Source organism: Mesoplodon mirus (genome assembly GCF_964341445.2).
Source record: "Mesoplodon mirus genome assembly, chromosome: 19".
Lineage (NCBI taxonomy): Eukaryota > Metazoa > Chordata > Mammalia > Artiodactyla > Ziphiidae > Mesoplodon > Mesoplodon mirus.
Window position 1 is genome coordinate 53,943,131 of NC_138995.1, and position 14,360 is coordinate 53,957,490.

Genomic DNA, 14,360 nt, shown 5'->3' on the forward strand with positions numbered 1-14,360 from the left:
GGGAACAGCTGGTCCGGGAGCGCCGCAGCGCGAAGGGCCAGCCAGCAGCCCCGGGACCGCGTACTTCCCTCCGCCCCAGCCACCTACGGCGCCTGCATTTGCCCCCTGGCAAACCCCTTGCTGCTCCAGGGCAAGGCCCGGACCTGCCGCCGGTCCTACCACTGACAACGGGTACCGATTCTCCCAGTGGTGGCCCCGGACGCCTCACCTGCGGGCAGATGCACGGCTGGGTTCCCGACTCCCCACAGCCTGCGGAAACCTATCGCGAACACATCCTGCTGCCCTGCTTCTTGGCTTCAGCGTTTCTTGGCTCTGGGCCCTTGGGCAGGACACCTCACTTCTCTGGTCCTCAGTCTTTTTGTCTGTAAAATGGGGCAAATAGTGAGCGCCTCCAGAGATGATGCCTGTTAAATGCGAGGCGCAGGGGGCCTAGCATTGGGAAAGCCCCCCTCCCCCCACCCAGAACTCCTAGCCAGTGTTTTAGTGGTGTTGTTATGGATCCACCTTCTCTCCCAGACCCACATGCCCTGTTCCAGATGTGTTGGCAAGGTGGAGGCGGCACAAGGGCTAGGGGCACCTTCTGGGGGCACAGCTGTAGGAGTCAGCTCTTCCAGCCTGCTTGCACTCTACGCCACTACCCGCACTTCCCCAACACACACACATGATTTGGGGTCCGCTGCCTGCTGGGGTGGGCCTTCGGGCACGGGTATTTTCCCTTCCGAAGGGGGCGGGCCCTGTGGTTTCCTCCCTGGGTGACTTCCGGCGGAGAGGGCTTGGCCCCCAGAGAGGGCGGGGAGATGGCACAGTCGTCCCCCCAGCCCTGCGGGGCAGGCAGCATGGTTCACTCCAGCATGGGGGCTCCAGGTAAGGGGCCTGAGCACTGGCAGCACCGTGGGGCTCGTCCTGCCGGCCGCTCGCCGGCCCGCCCTGCCCCTCCTCTTCAGCTGTCTCCTTTGCCCTTTGACTCTGTACCTCAGCAGCTGCCCCCTCTTCCCATCCTGGGTTCCCACTTCCAGCTTCTCTTTCCCCTCCCCTTTCACATCAGCACGGGGCGGGGTGGGTAGGGGTGCGCCGGGGGGCTTCCGACCTCTTCTCGCCTTCTCTGCTGCCCTGTTCTGAGGGGTCTGGGGGAGGGGGATGGAGCCAGGTGTTGGTAGCAAGCTCCTATACAGAGGGCTGGTGGGTGGGCGACATGAGTGACCCTGGGGAGGGACAGCACAGGGGCTGGAAGGCTGGGTTGCTGGACCTTTGAGTGTGTGCGTCTGTGTCTGTGCGTGCGCGCGGTAGTTCCGAGTCTTCTGTGTGCGACTGTCAGGTGTCCCGTGTGTGAGGGGCTTTTGTATGTGGCATTAGGGGGGTAGCCTTGGCAATGCTCTCTTGGTTCACTTCCTCACTTCCTTCGCCTGAGATGTCCCCTCCTCGGGGTGGCCTTCCCTTCCTGCCCCATCTAAACTGGCAACCAATCCCGCCATCCTGAGTCCCTTCGCCCTGCTTTATCTCTTCTTCATGGCACTTATCACTGCCTGAAAATTTATTAGGTTTGTGTGCTCATGACCTGCCTCATCCACCAAATGTCAGTCGACTGAGTGAACGTCGTGCGCCAGGCACCATACAAAGCGATTTGTATTTGTCGCTCATTTGACATAATGTGTCCATCTCTGGGTGAGGATAGTTATCTCTCCGCGGTGCTGATGGGAGAGTTAAGTGAGGTAATAGGTAAATGCTTACCACGGGGCCTGGAACTCGGCAAGCGTCCATACTTCAAGGTTGTTTTGTTTGCGGCCCTCTAGGTCTGACCATGGGGATGTGTGGGGATGTGTCCCATTTGTGGGTGTCTGCGGGGATGATTGGTTTGGTGCGTGTCTTTGTGCATCCGTGTATGCGGGCATCCCTGTGATCTGTCATCGACATGTATTTATTGAGCAGTTCTGTGCTGGATGTTGAAAATAGAGCTGAAAAAGGCAGCTTCAGGGGTGTGTCCTCCTGGAGTCCCCAGTCCAGTGGGGGAGACAGACCTGTCACCAGACAGGGAAGGAGGCACAGGCTGAGGGGTCACGGCTGGGACAGGGGAGGCACAGGGGACTGGGGGAGCCCAGGAGACTTGCCCAGTTCAGCTGATGGGGTGTCAGGGAGGGCTTCCTGGAAGAGGGCGTGTGTGGTCCGAGATGTGGAGGATGAGTGGGTATGAGTAAGGCAAGGGAGGCAAGGAGGGCTGTGAGACGGAAGGAAGGCCGCTCGCCAGATGCTGTGTGACTGTTTACTGAGGTGACCATGTATGCAGCTGTGGTTGTGTGTGTGCGTGCGCGTGCGTGTGCATGTACACAGGGACCCAGGGCATCTGTACACGCATGCCGTCTCTTCCCTGTCTGGGGTTGAATGGGGGCTTTGTACGTGTTGGGCGCTGGGTTAAACCCTTTACTTGGGATTTCTCACAGAATTGCCCTGCCTGTGAGGCCTGCCCTGGGTTCCCTGGCGTGGACATGAATTAATACATGTGTGACCTTGGGCAGATCACTGCTTGGTCTTGGGCTCTACATCTGTGACCTGAGTTCAGGGGTCCACCTTGGCCATCTCCCAGGAGGAGGTGACTCTGGGAGTGTGAGTACATGCATGTCTGTGTGTGTGTCTATCTGAGTTACCTGTGTGTGTGTGTGTGTGTGTGTGTGTATGCACATCTCTGTCTCTATGTCTGTGACTGTGTGTGTGTGTATGTGCACGTGCATACACATCTGTGTCTGTATGTCTGAGTGACTCTGGGTGTGTGTGTGTGTGTGCGTGCGTGTACATCTTGTGTGTGTCTATCTGAGTGACCTGGGTGTCTGTGTGTGTATGCACATCTGTGTCTATCTGTGTGTCTGTGAGTGACTCTGGGGTGTGAGTGTGTACGTGTCTGGGGGTGACTCGGTGTGTGTGTGTGTAAGCACAGGTGTGCCCACACACGTCTGGGTGTGTGTTTTGCATATCTGCCTGTGTCATTGTGTCTGGGCTTGTGTCTTCATCTGCAAACATTCCTGTCTGGGATCTGTGCACACCTGTCCCTGTGTGCGTTTGCATGGTCTCCATCCGTGTCCGGGGCCCTGCCTGGCTGTGGCTGCAGTGTCTGTGGCAGCTTCTGTCAGCGCAGCTGTAGGGCCACCTCTCTTGTTGTGTCTGCTGCCTGTATCTCCATCCGTCCCTCCTGACACTCAGAAATGTTCAATCCCTGGAGGCCGCCCAGGGACAGCTGTGGGGTATGGGGGTGTGAAATGCGACTCCTGGGGAGGCTGGGCTGGGCCAGTGGGCGAGCAGAGGTTCCCGGCAGTGCAGACCCTGCCCACAGCGGCTCCCAGGCCACAGCCTTGATTGAAGCAAGCTTTGTAGACAGGGGACCCAGGGGACAGGCCAAGCGGGGCCAGGAGGGGTGAGGGGAAGCCCTTGGGCCCTCTATATTTAGCCCCATTTTCGGTAAGTGCTAACGAGAAGCTGGCCCAAGTCTGCTAAAACCGGCTGGGGGAAATGCAGAGGAGAAGTGAAAGTCCGGGGAGGGAGGGGCGAGGAAGGGCGGAGGGGACCCAGCGTCCCAGGCCTGGGGCAGTCGGGCAACTGAGTGTGAGCCCAGGGGCGTGGCCGCCCCTGGTGGGTCTGACCCAAGGATGGTGGGGTTTGAGGGGCCCAGTCGGGCTCTGCATTGCTTTTGCCTGCCTGTTCCTCTAAAAAGTGGCCCGCTGCCTGCGATGGGAGAAGGGAGGGGTGACCCTAAGCAACCAAGCAAACTTCCCTTGCGAATGAACGAGGCTTTGAGGGGGGCCTTCTGAAGGCGCCAGGGGGCTGTAGCAAATTAGAATCACCTGGAGGGGGGCTTAAAAGTTTCGGACGCCTAGGTCTCTGTCCCAATGAAATCAGAGTGTCGGGGGGAGGGATTAGGCATCAGTATTTCTCTAAAGTCAAAAGAGAGAGAGAGATTGAGAGAGAGAGAGAGAGAGAACCCCGCCTGGGCCAAGGCTGAGGCAGCCTCCAGGGTGAGCAGGCTCAGCAGGCCCCTTGCCAGGGTCGCTGCGCCCTCGAGGGTCCCCATTAAGACATCACTTAGCTTTGGGTCGTGGTGGAAATGGAGTTCCCTATTCATTGCTGGTGGGGATGATTTGATGAGACCCTTTTCTTGGGTTGGGCTCTGATGGAGGGGAAGGAGAGGGCAGCAAAAGAGGCCTGGGCAGGGCTTCCCTGGTGGCGCAGTGGTTGAGAGTCCGCCTGCTGATGCAGGGGACGCGGGTTCGTGCCTCGGTCCGGGAAGATCCCACATGCCGCGGAGTGGCTGGACCCGTGAGCCATGGCTGCTGAGCCTGCGCGTCCGGAGCCTGTGCTCCGCAACGGGAGAGGCCACAGCGGTGAGAGGCCCGCGCACCGCCAAAAAAAAAAAAAAAGAGGCCTGAAGGACAGCTCTGGCCCTTTTGCTGTTGGCCCAGCTGAGCGCTGCAGGGGTGCGCAGGCTGTGTGGGGGCTGGGAGTAGTGGGGGGCAGGGTCAGTGAGAACAAGGGAAATGGAGTGCTGGAAATTTCCCCTCAAGCCACTCTTTCCTCTGCAGCCAGTATCCCTGCAGAGGGGATGTTACCTTAAATGTTTAGGTTGGAGCTGCTTGGGGACCGGGGCTGAGGGTCGAAGTGTCAGGTGACAGCAGGGAGAGGAGACGCTTTCATGCTTTCGTTCATTCCAAAGACACAGCCCCAGACTGTGCAGCCTGGGCCCTAAGGAGCCCACAGTCTGGGACGGGGGTCACTGCCCAGGCTGTCAGGGTGTGCTAGGGGGCAGGGCGACCCCAGACGAGAGACCGCCTGGGCAGTCAGGGAGGACCTCACAGAGGAGGTGACGTGGAGCTGGAGCCTTAAAGAGGAGCAGGAGTTGGCTAGTCGAGAAGGAGAGGGTCGCCCCAGGTGGGAGAAGAGCAGAGGCGAAGGCCTGGAGGAGGGAGAGCCAGGCCACCCTTGTTCATTCAATCCACACGTCCCACTGGGGACCGCAGATGAGTCAGAGCTGCCCCTGAGGGGTTTCTAGCCTGAAGGAGGAGACATTCTGGGGCCCAGATGGCTACAGCCTTTAGGACAGCGACAGGGGAGATGGAGCCAGGGTGGAGGAAACAGGGGAGAGACCCTCTGCCTGAAGTCGTCGGGGGCGGTGACTTCGCGGAGGACAGAGCCCGTGCTGGGCCCTGGAGGGTGAGGAGGAGATCGCCAGGCAGATAGAGTGGGGAGCAGCGTTCCAGGCAGAGGGACCAGCCCACGCCAAGGCCTCGGGAAACATTTGTTAAGTGGCAGACAGACAGCAGGACAGAGGCAGGAACAAGAGACAGAGAGAGCTGCAGGGAAGGACGGACGCTCAGCAAACATAACCTTCTGAGCTGGGTGATGCTGGGGACCCAGCGATGAGTCAGAGCAGGCCTGCCCTCTGGTCTAGTGGGAAAGGACTGGGGCACAGGTGACCACAGCCCTGCGGGCTCGGGGCCAGGATGGCAAGAAGGCACGACCAAGGGAGGCTGCATTAGTTTGCTAGGGCTGCCATAACAAAGTACCCCAGACTGGATGGCTTAAACAACAGAAATTTATTTTCTCAAAATTCTGGAAGCTAGAAGCCCAAGGGCAAGGTGTCAGCAGGGTTGGTTTCTTCTGAGGTCTCTGTCCTTGGCTTGAGATGGCCATCTGCTCCCTGTGTCTTCACACGGTCTTCCCTTTGGGCATGTCTCAGTCTCAATCTCCTCTTCTTATAAGGACCCCAGTCATATTGGATCAGAGCCCACCCTAAGGGCCCCAAGGGTCTCATTTTAACTTCATTACCTCTTTTTTTTTTTTTTTTTTTTTTTTGCTGTACGCGGGCCTCTCACTGTTGTGGCCTCTCCCGTTGCGGAGCACAGGCTCCGGACGCACAGGCTCAGCGGCCATGGCTCACGGGCCCAGCCGCTCCGCGGCATATGGGATCCTCCCAGACCGGGGCACGAACCCGTATCCCCTGCATCGGCAGGCGGACTCTCAACCACTGCGCCACCAGGGAGGCCCTTCATTACCTCTTTAAAGATCCTATCTCCAAAGACAGTCATGTTCTGAGGTACTGGGGGTTAGGACTTCCAACACAGGAATATTGGGGGACACAGCTCAGCACATAAGAGAGGCCGAGAATGAGCATGGACTCTCTGGGGTGGAGGTGAGGTCAGAGGCCAGCCTGGTCTGTCAGCAGGAGGGACATTCGCTAGCTAGGTGAGGAGTAAAGAACCTGAAGGTCTGGACTCCCCGTCAAGCAGAGGGAGATACCTGGCATGGCTGAAGAGAAAGTTGCATAAGTGGCAAGAGATGGGCAGCAGAGGGTGACAAGGGTCACACCCTAAAGGCCAGGATGAGGAGCCTGGGATTTTCTTAGGAGACGGTGAGCCATGGAAGGGTTCAGGGCCGGGCGGGGAGCTCCCGTGGCAACGTGGACACTGGCTGGGGGGGTGCGGGGAGGGGGCTGGGGCACGGCTTTCAGGGATGCTGGGAGGGGTGGGATTTAGGGCCACGTCAGGATTTGTGGTTGCCTGGAGCAGGGCCAAGGTCTGGGAGATTTAGAGCCAGGATCAGGCAGTACTCCCGCGTCTGATGCACCAGAGTCATGAGGGGGCCTCATCCCCTGGCTCTCTCAGCATACTTAGCCACTTGCTGCCCCCTTCCCAGTGCCCAGAAACAGGGCCTGAGCTCCTGTAGCATCTGGGCACCTGCACCCCAACCCTCATAAGCTCATGCCTTGACTATATGCTGGCTTATTATTTTTATTGTTATTAGCTTAAAATTTTATTTATTTATTTGGTTGCACCGGGTCTTAGTTGCAGCAGGCAGGCTCCTTAGTTGAGGCTGGCCGGCTCCTTAGTTGCAGCACGTGGGCTCCTTTAGTTGCAGCTCAAGGGCTCCTTAGTTGCGGCTTGCCGGCTTCTTAGTTGCACCATGTGGGTTCCATTAGTTGTAGCTCAAGGGCTCCTTAGCTGTGGCTTGCCAACTCCTTAGTTGAAGCACATGGGTTCCTTTAGTTGCAGCTCAAGGGCTCCTTAGTTGTGGCTCGCAGGCTCCTTAGTTGCGGCATGCGTGTGGGATCTAGTACCCTGGCCAGGGATCGAACTCTGGCCCCCTGCATTGGGAACGTGGAGTCTTAACCACTGCGCCACCAGGGAAGTCCCAACTCAAAATTTTTTTCTTTTTTTGTGAAAACATACCATACATAAAGTGCTCAAATTTTAAGCGCACAGCTTGATGAATTTTTACATACGTGTAGACCCGCATAACCACCAAAGAGAACACTTCCAACCCCTTGCAGGCTTCCTCACACCCTCTCCCGGTTAGCACCCCCCAAAAGGTGCCCACTAATCTGACCTTAATCATCTGATGTCATCCTGCCTGTTTCTGAGTTTCACATAATTGGAGTCCTCCTGTCTGTCCACTTTTGTGTCTCACGTCTTTACCCCGGCATCATGTTTGCGAGATTCAGTGTGTGTGATGCAGGAGTCGGTTCTTTTCCCCGGCTGTGGAGTATTTCATTGTATGGATGTACCAGTGTTGTTGACCCGTTCCCGTTAATGGGCCCTTGAGCTATTTCCAGTGGCGGGGACTGGTTAAGAAAGCGCTGCTGGGAACACGTGTGCCGGGGGTGGTGATGGTGGGCAGGACGCTCCTTTCTCTTGGATGGATGCCCGGGAGTGGATGTGCTTGGCCACAGGGAAGGGGCACAGCTCGGCTTTCTTGAATTGTGCTTGTATTGATTTACATTCCCACCAGCAGCGTGTGACCTGGCTTTTTAATCAGGAATTTTAAATCCGAGTGGCGTTCCATGTCGAGGAATTGCAAAATTTCTGGACTTTTTTTTTTTTTTTCAGTTGGTGACGCTGTCCCAGCTCTCTCTCTAGCTGGCCTTCTTTAAATATCTTGGATGCAGAGCACACCAGAGTTGGATAGCTCCTTTGATAGGGTGGGGTCTTGGTGGGGATTTGGAGTGAGCTGTAGGGGAGACTTTAGGGTCAGAGTCAGGGTCAGGAGTAAGGTCTGAGGCCGAGTTGGGAGTTGAGGTCAGCTGAAGGACTCGGGCCATCTGGACAGGAGCTGGGAATCAGGGTGGGCAAAGGGGATCCAGAACGGGTTGGGCAGAAACCCAGATTTGTGTGGGGGTCTAGGACCAGGAAGAGCTGGGTTCAAGTCGGAGTCAGGGTGAGCTTGGGTTGGGGTGACGGTGAGAGATGAGGTGGTGAAAGTCACGAAGGGCCCATCAGAGACCGCAGCGATACTGATCAGAAGTGGGAGACCTGGGGCTTCCCTGGTGGCGCAGTGGTTGAGAGTCCGCCTGCCGATGCAGGGGACACAGGTTCGTGCCCCGGTCTGGGAAGATCCACATGCCGCGGAGAGGCTGGGCCCGTGAGCCATGGCCACTGAGCCTGTGCGTCCGGAGCCTGTGCTCCGCAACGGGAGAGGCCACAACAGTGAGAGGCCTGTGTACGGCCAAAAAAAAAAAAAGAAGAAGTGGGAGTCCTGGAGTCACAAAGACCCAGGTCCGATCAGGGTGCCTCTGCTGCCTCACTGTGTTCTTGGGGAGGTGCCATCCATCCCCCCTGGAGCCTCAGTTTCCTCCTCTGTACAATGGGGGTAATATTAGCACCAACTGCCGGCATGAGCTCTGAATCATACTTGGCGCTGTGCTTGGCCCTGGTAGCACTCACCTTCCCGTGACCAGCATCACAGAGCGGTGAGGACGGGGGTTTGTCTCCATCGCTTCGTGTCCCCTGCTTGCCACTCCCCTCGGCCACCTTCTTTCATTTCCTCTGCCCGCGCAACTCTAGGGTGGGATTGCGTCTGTAGGGGCAGGGACTGTAGGTTGGATTGGGGCGTGCAGCTGCAATTCAAGGCTGAAGTCCCAGGTAAGGTCTATGATTAGGTTTGAGGACAAGGTCGGGGCAGAAGCAGATGGGGTCGGGGTCACAGAGATCAGGGTGGGGCTGCCTGTGTGCTGAGTACCTGAAGGGGAGGTCGGTGGGAGTGGGGTATGGACAGGAAAGTGGTGGGCCGGGGAGGGGGCCAGAGGGCGGCTGAATCACAGCTGGAGATCTGACAACTCGTTCCTTTGGGGATGCTGCAGTCCCCTCACACCTCCCAGGCCCTACTCAGAGTGGAAAACATGCCTCACCGAAACCTGGTGAGGCAGGATGGGCGCCTGGGCGGCAGCCTGAGAGGAAGCCTAAGGCTGACTCGCTGCTCTGGAGCATCACCAGCCTCCCCCTGGGCGGCCAGAGCCTTGTCAGGACCAATGGCCATCCTCTACCCTCCCACCCTGCCCCAGGGTCTCACAGGGGGGTCGCGGGCTGACCCTCCCTGTGCCACCTCCTGGAGGGGTGAAGGGGATCCCCAGGGCCCGAAGGCCCCTCACCTGTCCTGCCGGAGGAGAGCAGAGACTCAGAGCAGAGGGCACGTCTCCCGGAAAGAGACACTTGCAAGGCGGCAGGGGGTGTGGGAGTATTTGGGGAGAGGCTGGGGTGGTGCCGGAGGAGGGGCCCCAGAGCTCTTCAGGCTTCTGCACCCTCACCCCACTTGCATCCCTCCTCTGTCCCCAGAAATAAGAATGTCTAAGCCCCTGGAGGCCGAGAAGCAAGGTCTGGACTCCCCATCAGAGCACACAGGTGAGTGGGGAAGGGAGCAGGGAGGGCAGAGGTCACCACGGGGCGGAGGGCAGGTGCGCCGGGGGAGTTTTGGGGGTGGCTCGTGACAACTCACCCTGTCCCTCTCCTTGCAGACACGGAAAGAAATGGACCAGACACTAACCATCAGGTCAGGGGGGGGAGGGGGAGGGGGAGAAGGGAGGGGGAGGGGGAGGGGGAGAAGAGAGCAGAGGGGAGCTCTGTGGGGGAGGGGCAGGGTGTCCGAAGCTGCTTCATCTCACTGTTCCCATCTCCCACCCCAACTTGCTCTTTGCAGAACCCCCAGAATAAGACCTCCCCGTTCTCTGTGTCCCCGACTGGCCCCAGCACCAAGGTAAGCACCTGTCAGGGCAGCCAGGGCAGGGGGAGAGGTGTCCTGCGATGGGCCGGGTTTGGCATTTGGGAGAGTGTCCCAGATGCCTGCCGAGGGCCCAGGGCCTGGTACCTCGGTGACAGGACTCCTCCGGCCGCCGCCCCTTCTCACCCTCGGGCTCCCGCCCCAGGCCTGTGACTCACCAGGGCTCCTTCCCCTTCCCTGGGGGAGTGGGGGTGGCCAGGGAAATCCCCCCCAGAGCCCCAGGGCGATGAACAACAGGAAGCTGAGGGCCCCGCCCCCATCCCAACGTCCCTGACCGAACAGGGGCCGGCCCCGTCCCCCCATCCCCCCAAGCACACACTCAGGGGCCAGCGGAGGACTGGGGAGCGGGGAGGGGAGGGCAGGCCCAGTGAGGATGCTGGAGGAGAGGACGATGGGGAGGCCGGAAGTGACCACGTAGAGCAAATGCCAGATCCAGATGGGGCCCTGCTCCTGGGCACTGCTGGGCTTCCTGGGGTGTCTGGGGCCCAGGTCTCCACCCTCCAGTCTGGCGGGGGCAGCCGGCAGGTTCAGAGGCCTGAAGATGGCGCAGAGACAGAGGAGGGGGCACGGGCAGGACCCCTGACCCCAACCAAAGGTGGCAGAAGGATGGGGCGGGGGCCCCAGGAGCTGCTCTGTGACTATGGGAGAATCACTCCCCCACTCTGGGCTTCTCGGTTTCCTCTTCTCTAACATGGGAAATGGGAATGGGGGGTGGAGAGGGGGATCTCTGAGGTCCCTTCCATGGCTGGTGTGCCTTGATCTGCTTGGTGGGCAGGTGTCTTGTTCTGAGGGCGCTGGACGGGACCCAGGGAGAAGGGCTCTGACTCTGACCGTCTTCCGTCTGATCTCAGGCTGGGCTCTGGCCATAGCCCTTGGAGCTGAGAGCATCCATCACCCCCACCCCCAGCACCAGCCCTCCAGCTGAATCTTTGCAGCCTCTCCTTGCTCCACCGCAGCCCTGCTTCTCCCCTAGGAGACTAGTGGGGCCCAAGGAAGAAAGGGTTCTCGCTCCCCTTCCCCAACCTGGGCCTGCTTCCCGGGGAAAGCCTGAGGCAGAGAGAGCGGCAGCGGCCTCTGACTCTGGGTCTCCATCCACAGCTGGTCTCCGCTCCTGGCCTTTGCTGTTCCACCTCGCTGCATCTCTTCTGTGTCAGTCTTTCCCTAATTGCAGTGATTCATGTGCTTCCATCATGATTTCAGACAAATGCACACACCACCATGTTCAATTATTTACATCATAATTTTGTTAAATTGGCTCAATTAAAAAAAAACATTTTATTATGGAAAGTGTGAAGCAGATACAAAAGTAGAAGGAAGACCATAGCGAAAACAAACCTCCAGGTACCTGTCAATCGGCCTCAACAATGATCAGCTCATGAGCTGTCTTGCTTTTTCAACAGCTGAAATAAAACGTTTTTTTAAATGGAAATTTCATGAATGGAAAACCAGAATCACTTGCCATGGAAATAAATACAATGATTATTAAAATGTACCCAGAGACTCTTGCCTACTGTCGGGTATAAGCCTGAGACCGGTTTCTCTGTTTGTTAAAAGGGGCGATTAGCCAGGGTTGGAAGGTGTTAGAGATGTCCTAGCACCTGATGGAGGCTTAAAAGAGAGAGAAGGAAAGGGCCCTGAGGGGGTTAGTGTTCTCACCATGGCACACAACGTTGGTTTTTTAAAAACTTTTAATTAAAATATGACACACACTTAGATCCCCAGTGTACAGCTCTGTGGACTTTCACAAACTGGACACCTGTGTCACCAGCACCAGATCAAGAAACAGAACACGACCAGACTTCCAGAAGGCCCTTTATTTCCCCTCCAGGGCAGCCACTGCCCTGACTTCTAGTATCTACTACTGTTTCACGCTGCATCCCTGTACCCCTTAGACTTTCTGACACTTGTATCCCGTCCCTTGGGGCATGCCACTCACCCTCTGTTATTTGGCCCTTTCCCAGGCCTCTGTCTGTCTCAGTCTGTATTGCAAATGCCACGCTCGCTCCTGCCAAGTCAGTGTGTTGCCTTACACAAGATGCTTTCCCTCTCTGGATCTCCTTTTGCAAAACACTGTTGGGGCACTGGGCTGAAGGATGATCCCTCATGTCCCCTCTGGGCCTGAGAGTGTGTGCGACTCATCAAGCCACACCTCCCACCCCATGGGTCTTTCACCAGCAGACCTCTCAGGCAAGGCCACCATTGTCTGGTATTTTCAGGTAGGAGAGGAAGAAGGCTGGGACCCCTCTAAGCTGGTCTGTCCTACGTGGTGGATGCGAGATGCATCTGTATCCTCCACAGAGAGAGGAGGAGGTGCTCAGCGGACTCCGGGGTGGAGGCTGAGAGCTGGCAGCACCTGGGCCACATCTGGCCTGCAGACATCCTTTGCTTGTCCTGCAGCATTTTTGCTTTGGGTTTTTTGCCGGCAGAAGCTGGGTGGGGCTGGGCAGGCCTCCCCTTCCGGCAGGCGGGCATGCTCTTTTCAGCCCACTCCGTCCACACTCGCCCAAATCACCCATTTGTGCTGTCTGCCTGCTTCCTTAGGCTTTGAATTCATGACCCATATTCTAAGGCGGTGATTTTTATTTCATACCCTAATCCTCTTTCTTCCAATAAAGTCTTACTCCACTGGACAGATAAGAGGTGCACCTCTGGCTGAGGCAGATGAGGGGTGTGGCACACAGGACCCCCTTCTTTGATGTCCCGGGGCCCCTACTGGCATCCTTTCCCATTTTAAAGATGAGGAACTGACCCCCAGGAGGGTAAAAGCGCTCTCCAAAGGTGACCCTCTCCTGTCGGGAGTTCGGGTGCGTTAGCCTTTCCTGATTGGTGCCGAAACTTGGGCCAGAAAGGTGGCCCGAGGTCCCCGCGGGCCACTGCAGGCCCAGCCTCCGCACCCCAGTCTTCTCCCTTGGCGGTGCGGGGCTGCCGTTGCCACACACGTGCCCTCTCTTTGGTTCACAGGTGGGCATTCTCTCTGGCCTCCACTTAACATTCTGGGGTCCCGGACCCTGCCTCTCTCCCCCCCAGATCAAGGCTGAAGACCCCAGCAGTGACTCAGCCCCAGCGGCACCCCTGCCCCCCCAGCCAGTTCAGCCGCATCTGCCCCAGGCCCAACTCATGTTGACGGGCAGCCAGCTAGCTGGGGTAAGTACTTGGGGTGCACGGGGGCAGGGACAGGCCAGCCCCCTCCCGTCTGTTACAGGACTGGTGGCCTGGGGAGTCCCGCCCGGGCCACGGCCACGGCCACTCTCTCAACGCCTGCCTCTCGCCCTCCTCTGTTCTCTTGGAAGACCTGCCCCCTAACCCGCTTGGCTCAGGCGCTAACCCCTGTCTGCTTTCTCTGCTCCCCCCACGCCCCTCCTCCGGCCCCTGCCGCCCCCGCCCCCGCCCCGCCCACAGCTCACGGCGCTGATGCCAGCTCAGCAGCAGCTCCTCCTGCAGCAAGCGCAGGCCCAGCTCCTGGCCGCCGCGGCCGCCGCCGCCTCCTCCTCCTCCTCCTCCTCTTCCTCCTCCTCCTCGACCTCGCAGCCCCCAGCCTCCTCCGGGGGAGGCGACCTGCCGCCACCACAGCCTGCCAGCCAGCCCCCCGGGACCCCACAGCTCACCCTGTCCCAACCCATCCAGCTCACAGCACAGGTAAGGGCAGCCCCGGGGAGCACACGCCCTCCAGCGGAGGCCCCGAGAAAGCCGAGACGGTGCAGGGGGCTGGCCGGTCCAGCGGACCGTTCTGACCACCAGCGCTGGGCCAGGCAGTCCCCGGCAACCCCAGGAAGCCTCGGGAGATGTTGCCACCCATCTTTCAGAGGGGTAGAGCGAGGCTCAGGGGGAGGACACCCTCTACGCGATGGGCGCGCCTGACTCTCTGCTTTCTGTGCATCTCGCTGAGGGTCCACAGCCACCTGGGAGGCTGACACATTATCCTCAGTTTACAGCAGAGGAAGCCAGGGGTCACCTCCATGCACAGGACCTGTGTGGTTACAAAAGAAAGGCTGAGAATCAGAATCGGTGCCCGACATCGAGCGCCCTGGCTCATCCAGTGAGACGCTCTTTCAGAAAGGGGCCTGTGGTCTGTGAGTTAGGAAACACTGCATTCTCTCTCCCCATTCTGGAGACTTCTGGTCTACGTGGAATCATGCATGAGTGGCTGTATTAGCTTCCAGGGCTGCTATAACAAAGTATCAAACTGGGTGGCTTAAAACAACAGAAATGTATCATCTCAGACCAGAAGTCCAAAATCAAGGTGTCAGCAGAGCTGGGGTCTCTCTCGAGGCTCTACACGAGAATCCCTCTTTGCCTCTTCTCGCTTCTGGTGGTGCAGGAAATCGTTGGCTTTC

General features: G+C 58.4%; 1 protein-coding gene across 3 annotated transcripts in view; it reads left to right on the forward strand.

The window, feature by feature from the left end:
• Positions 1-836: 836 nt before the first annotated feature.
• POU2F2 (POU class 2 homeobox 2) overlaps positions 837-14,360 on the forward strand; it is a gene marked incomplete at its 5' end in the record, with an annotated part of 31,252 nt that continues 17,728 nt past the window's right edge. For 2 of the 3 annotated variants that reach the window (XM_082607134.1, XM_082607135.1), the window contains 6 exons: positions 837-864; positions 9,585-9,650; positions 9,764-9,798; positions 9,946-10,002; positions 13,054-13,170; positions 13,426-13,662. In XM_082607134.1, coding sequence (XP_082463260.1) covers positions 837-864; positions 9,585-9,650; positions 9,764-9,798; positions 9,946-10,002; positions 13,054-13,170; positions 13,426-13,662 — 540 coding nt within the window. Of the gene's footprint in view, positions 865-8,200; positions 8,895-9,584; positions 9,651-9,763; positions 9,799-9,945; positions 10,003-13,053; positions 13,171-13,425; positions 13,663-14,360 lie in introns of those variants that run through there. The other variant, XM_082607133.1, reaches the window with a different exon arrangement.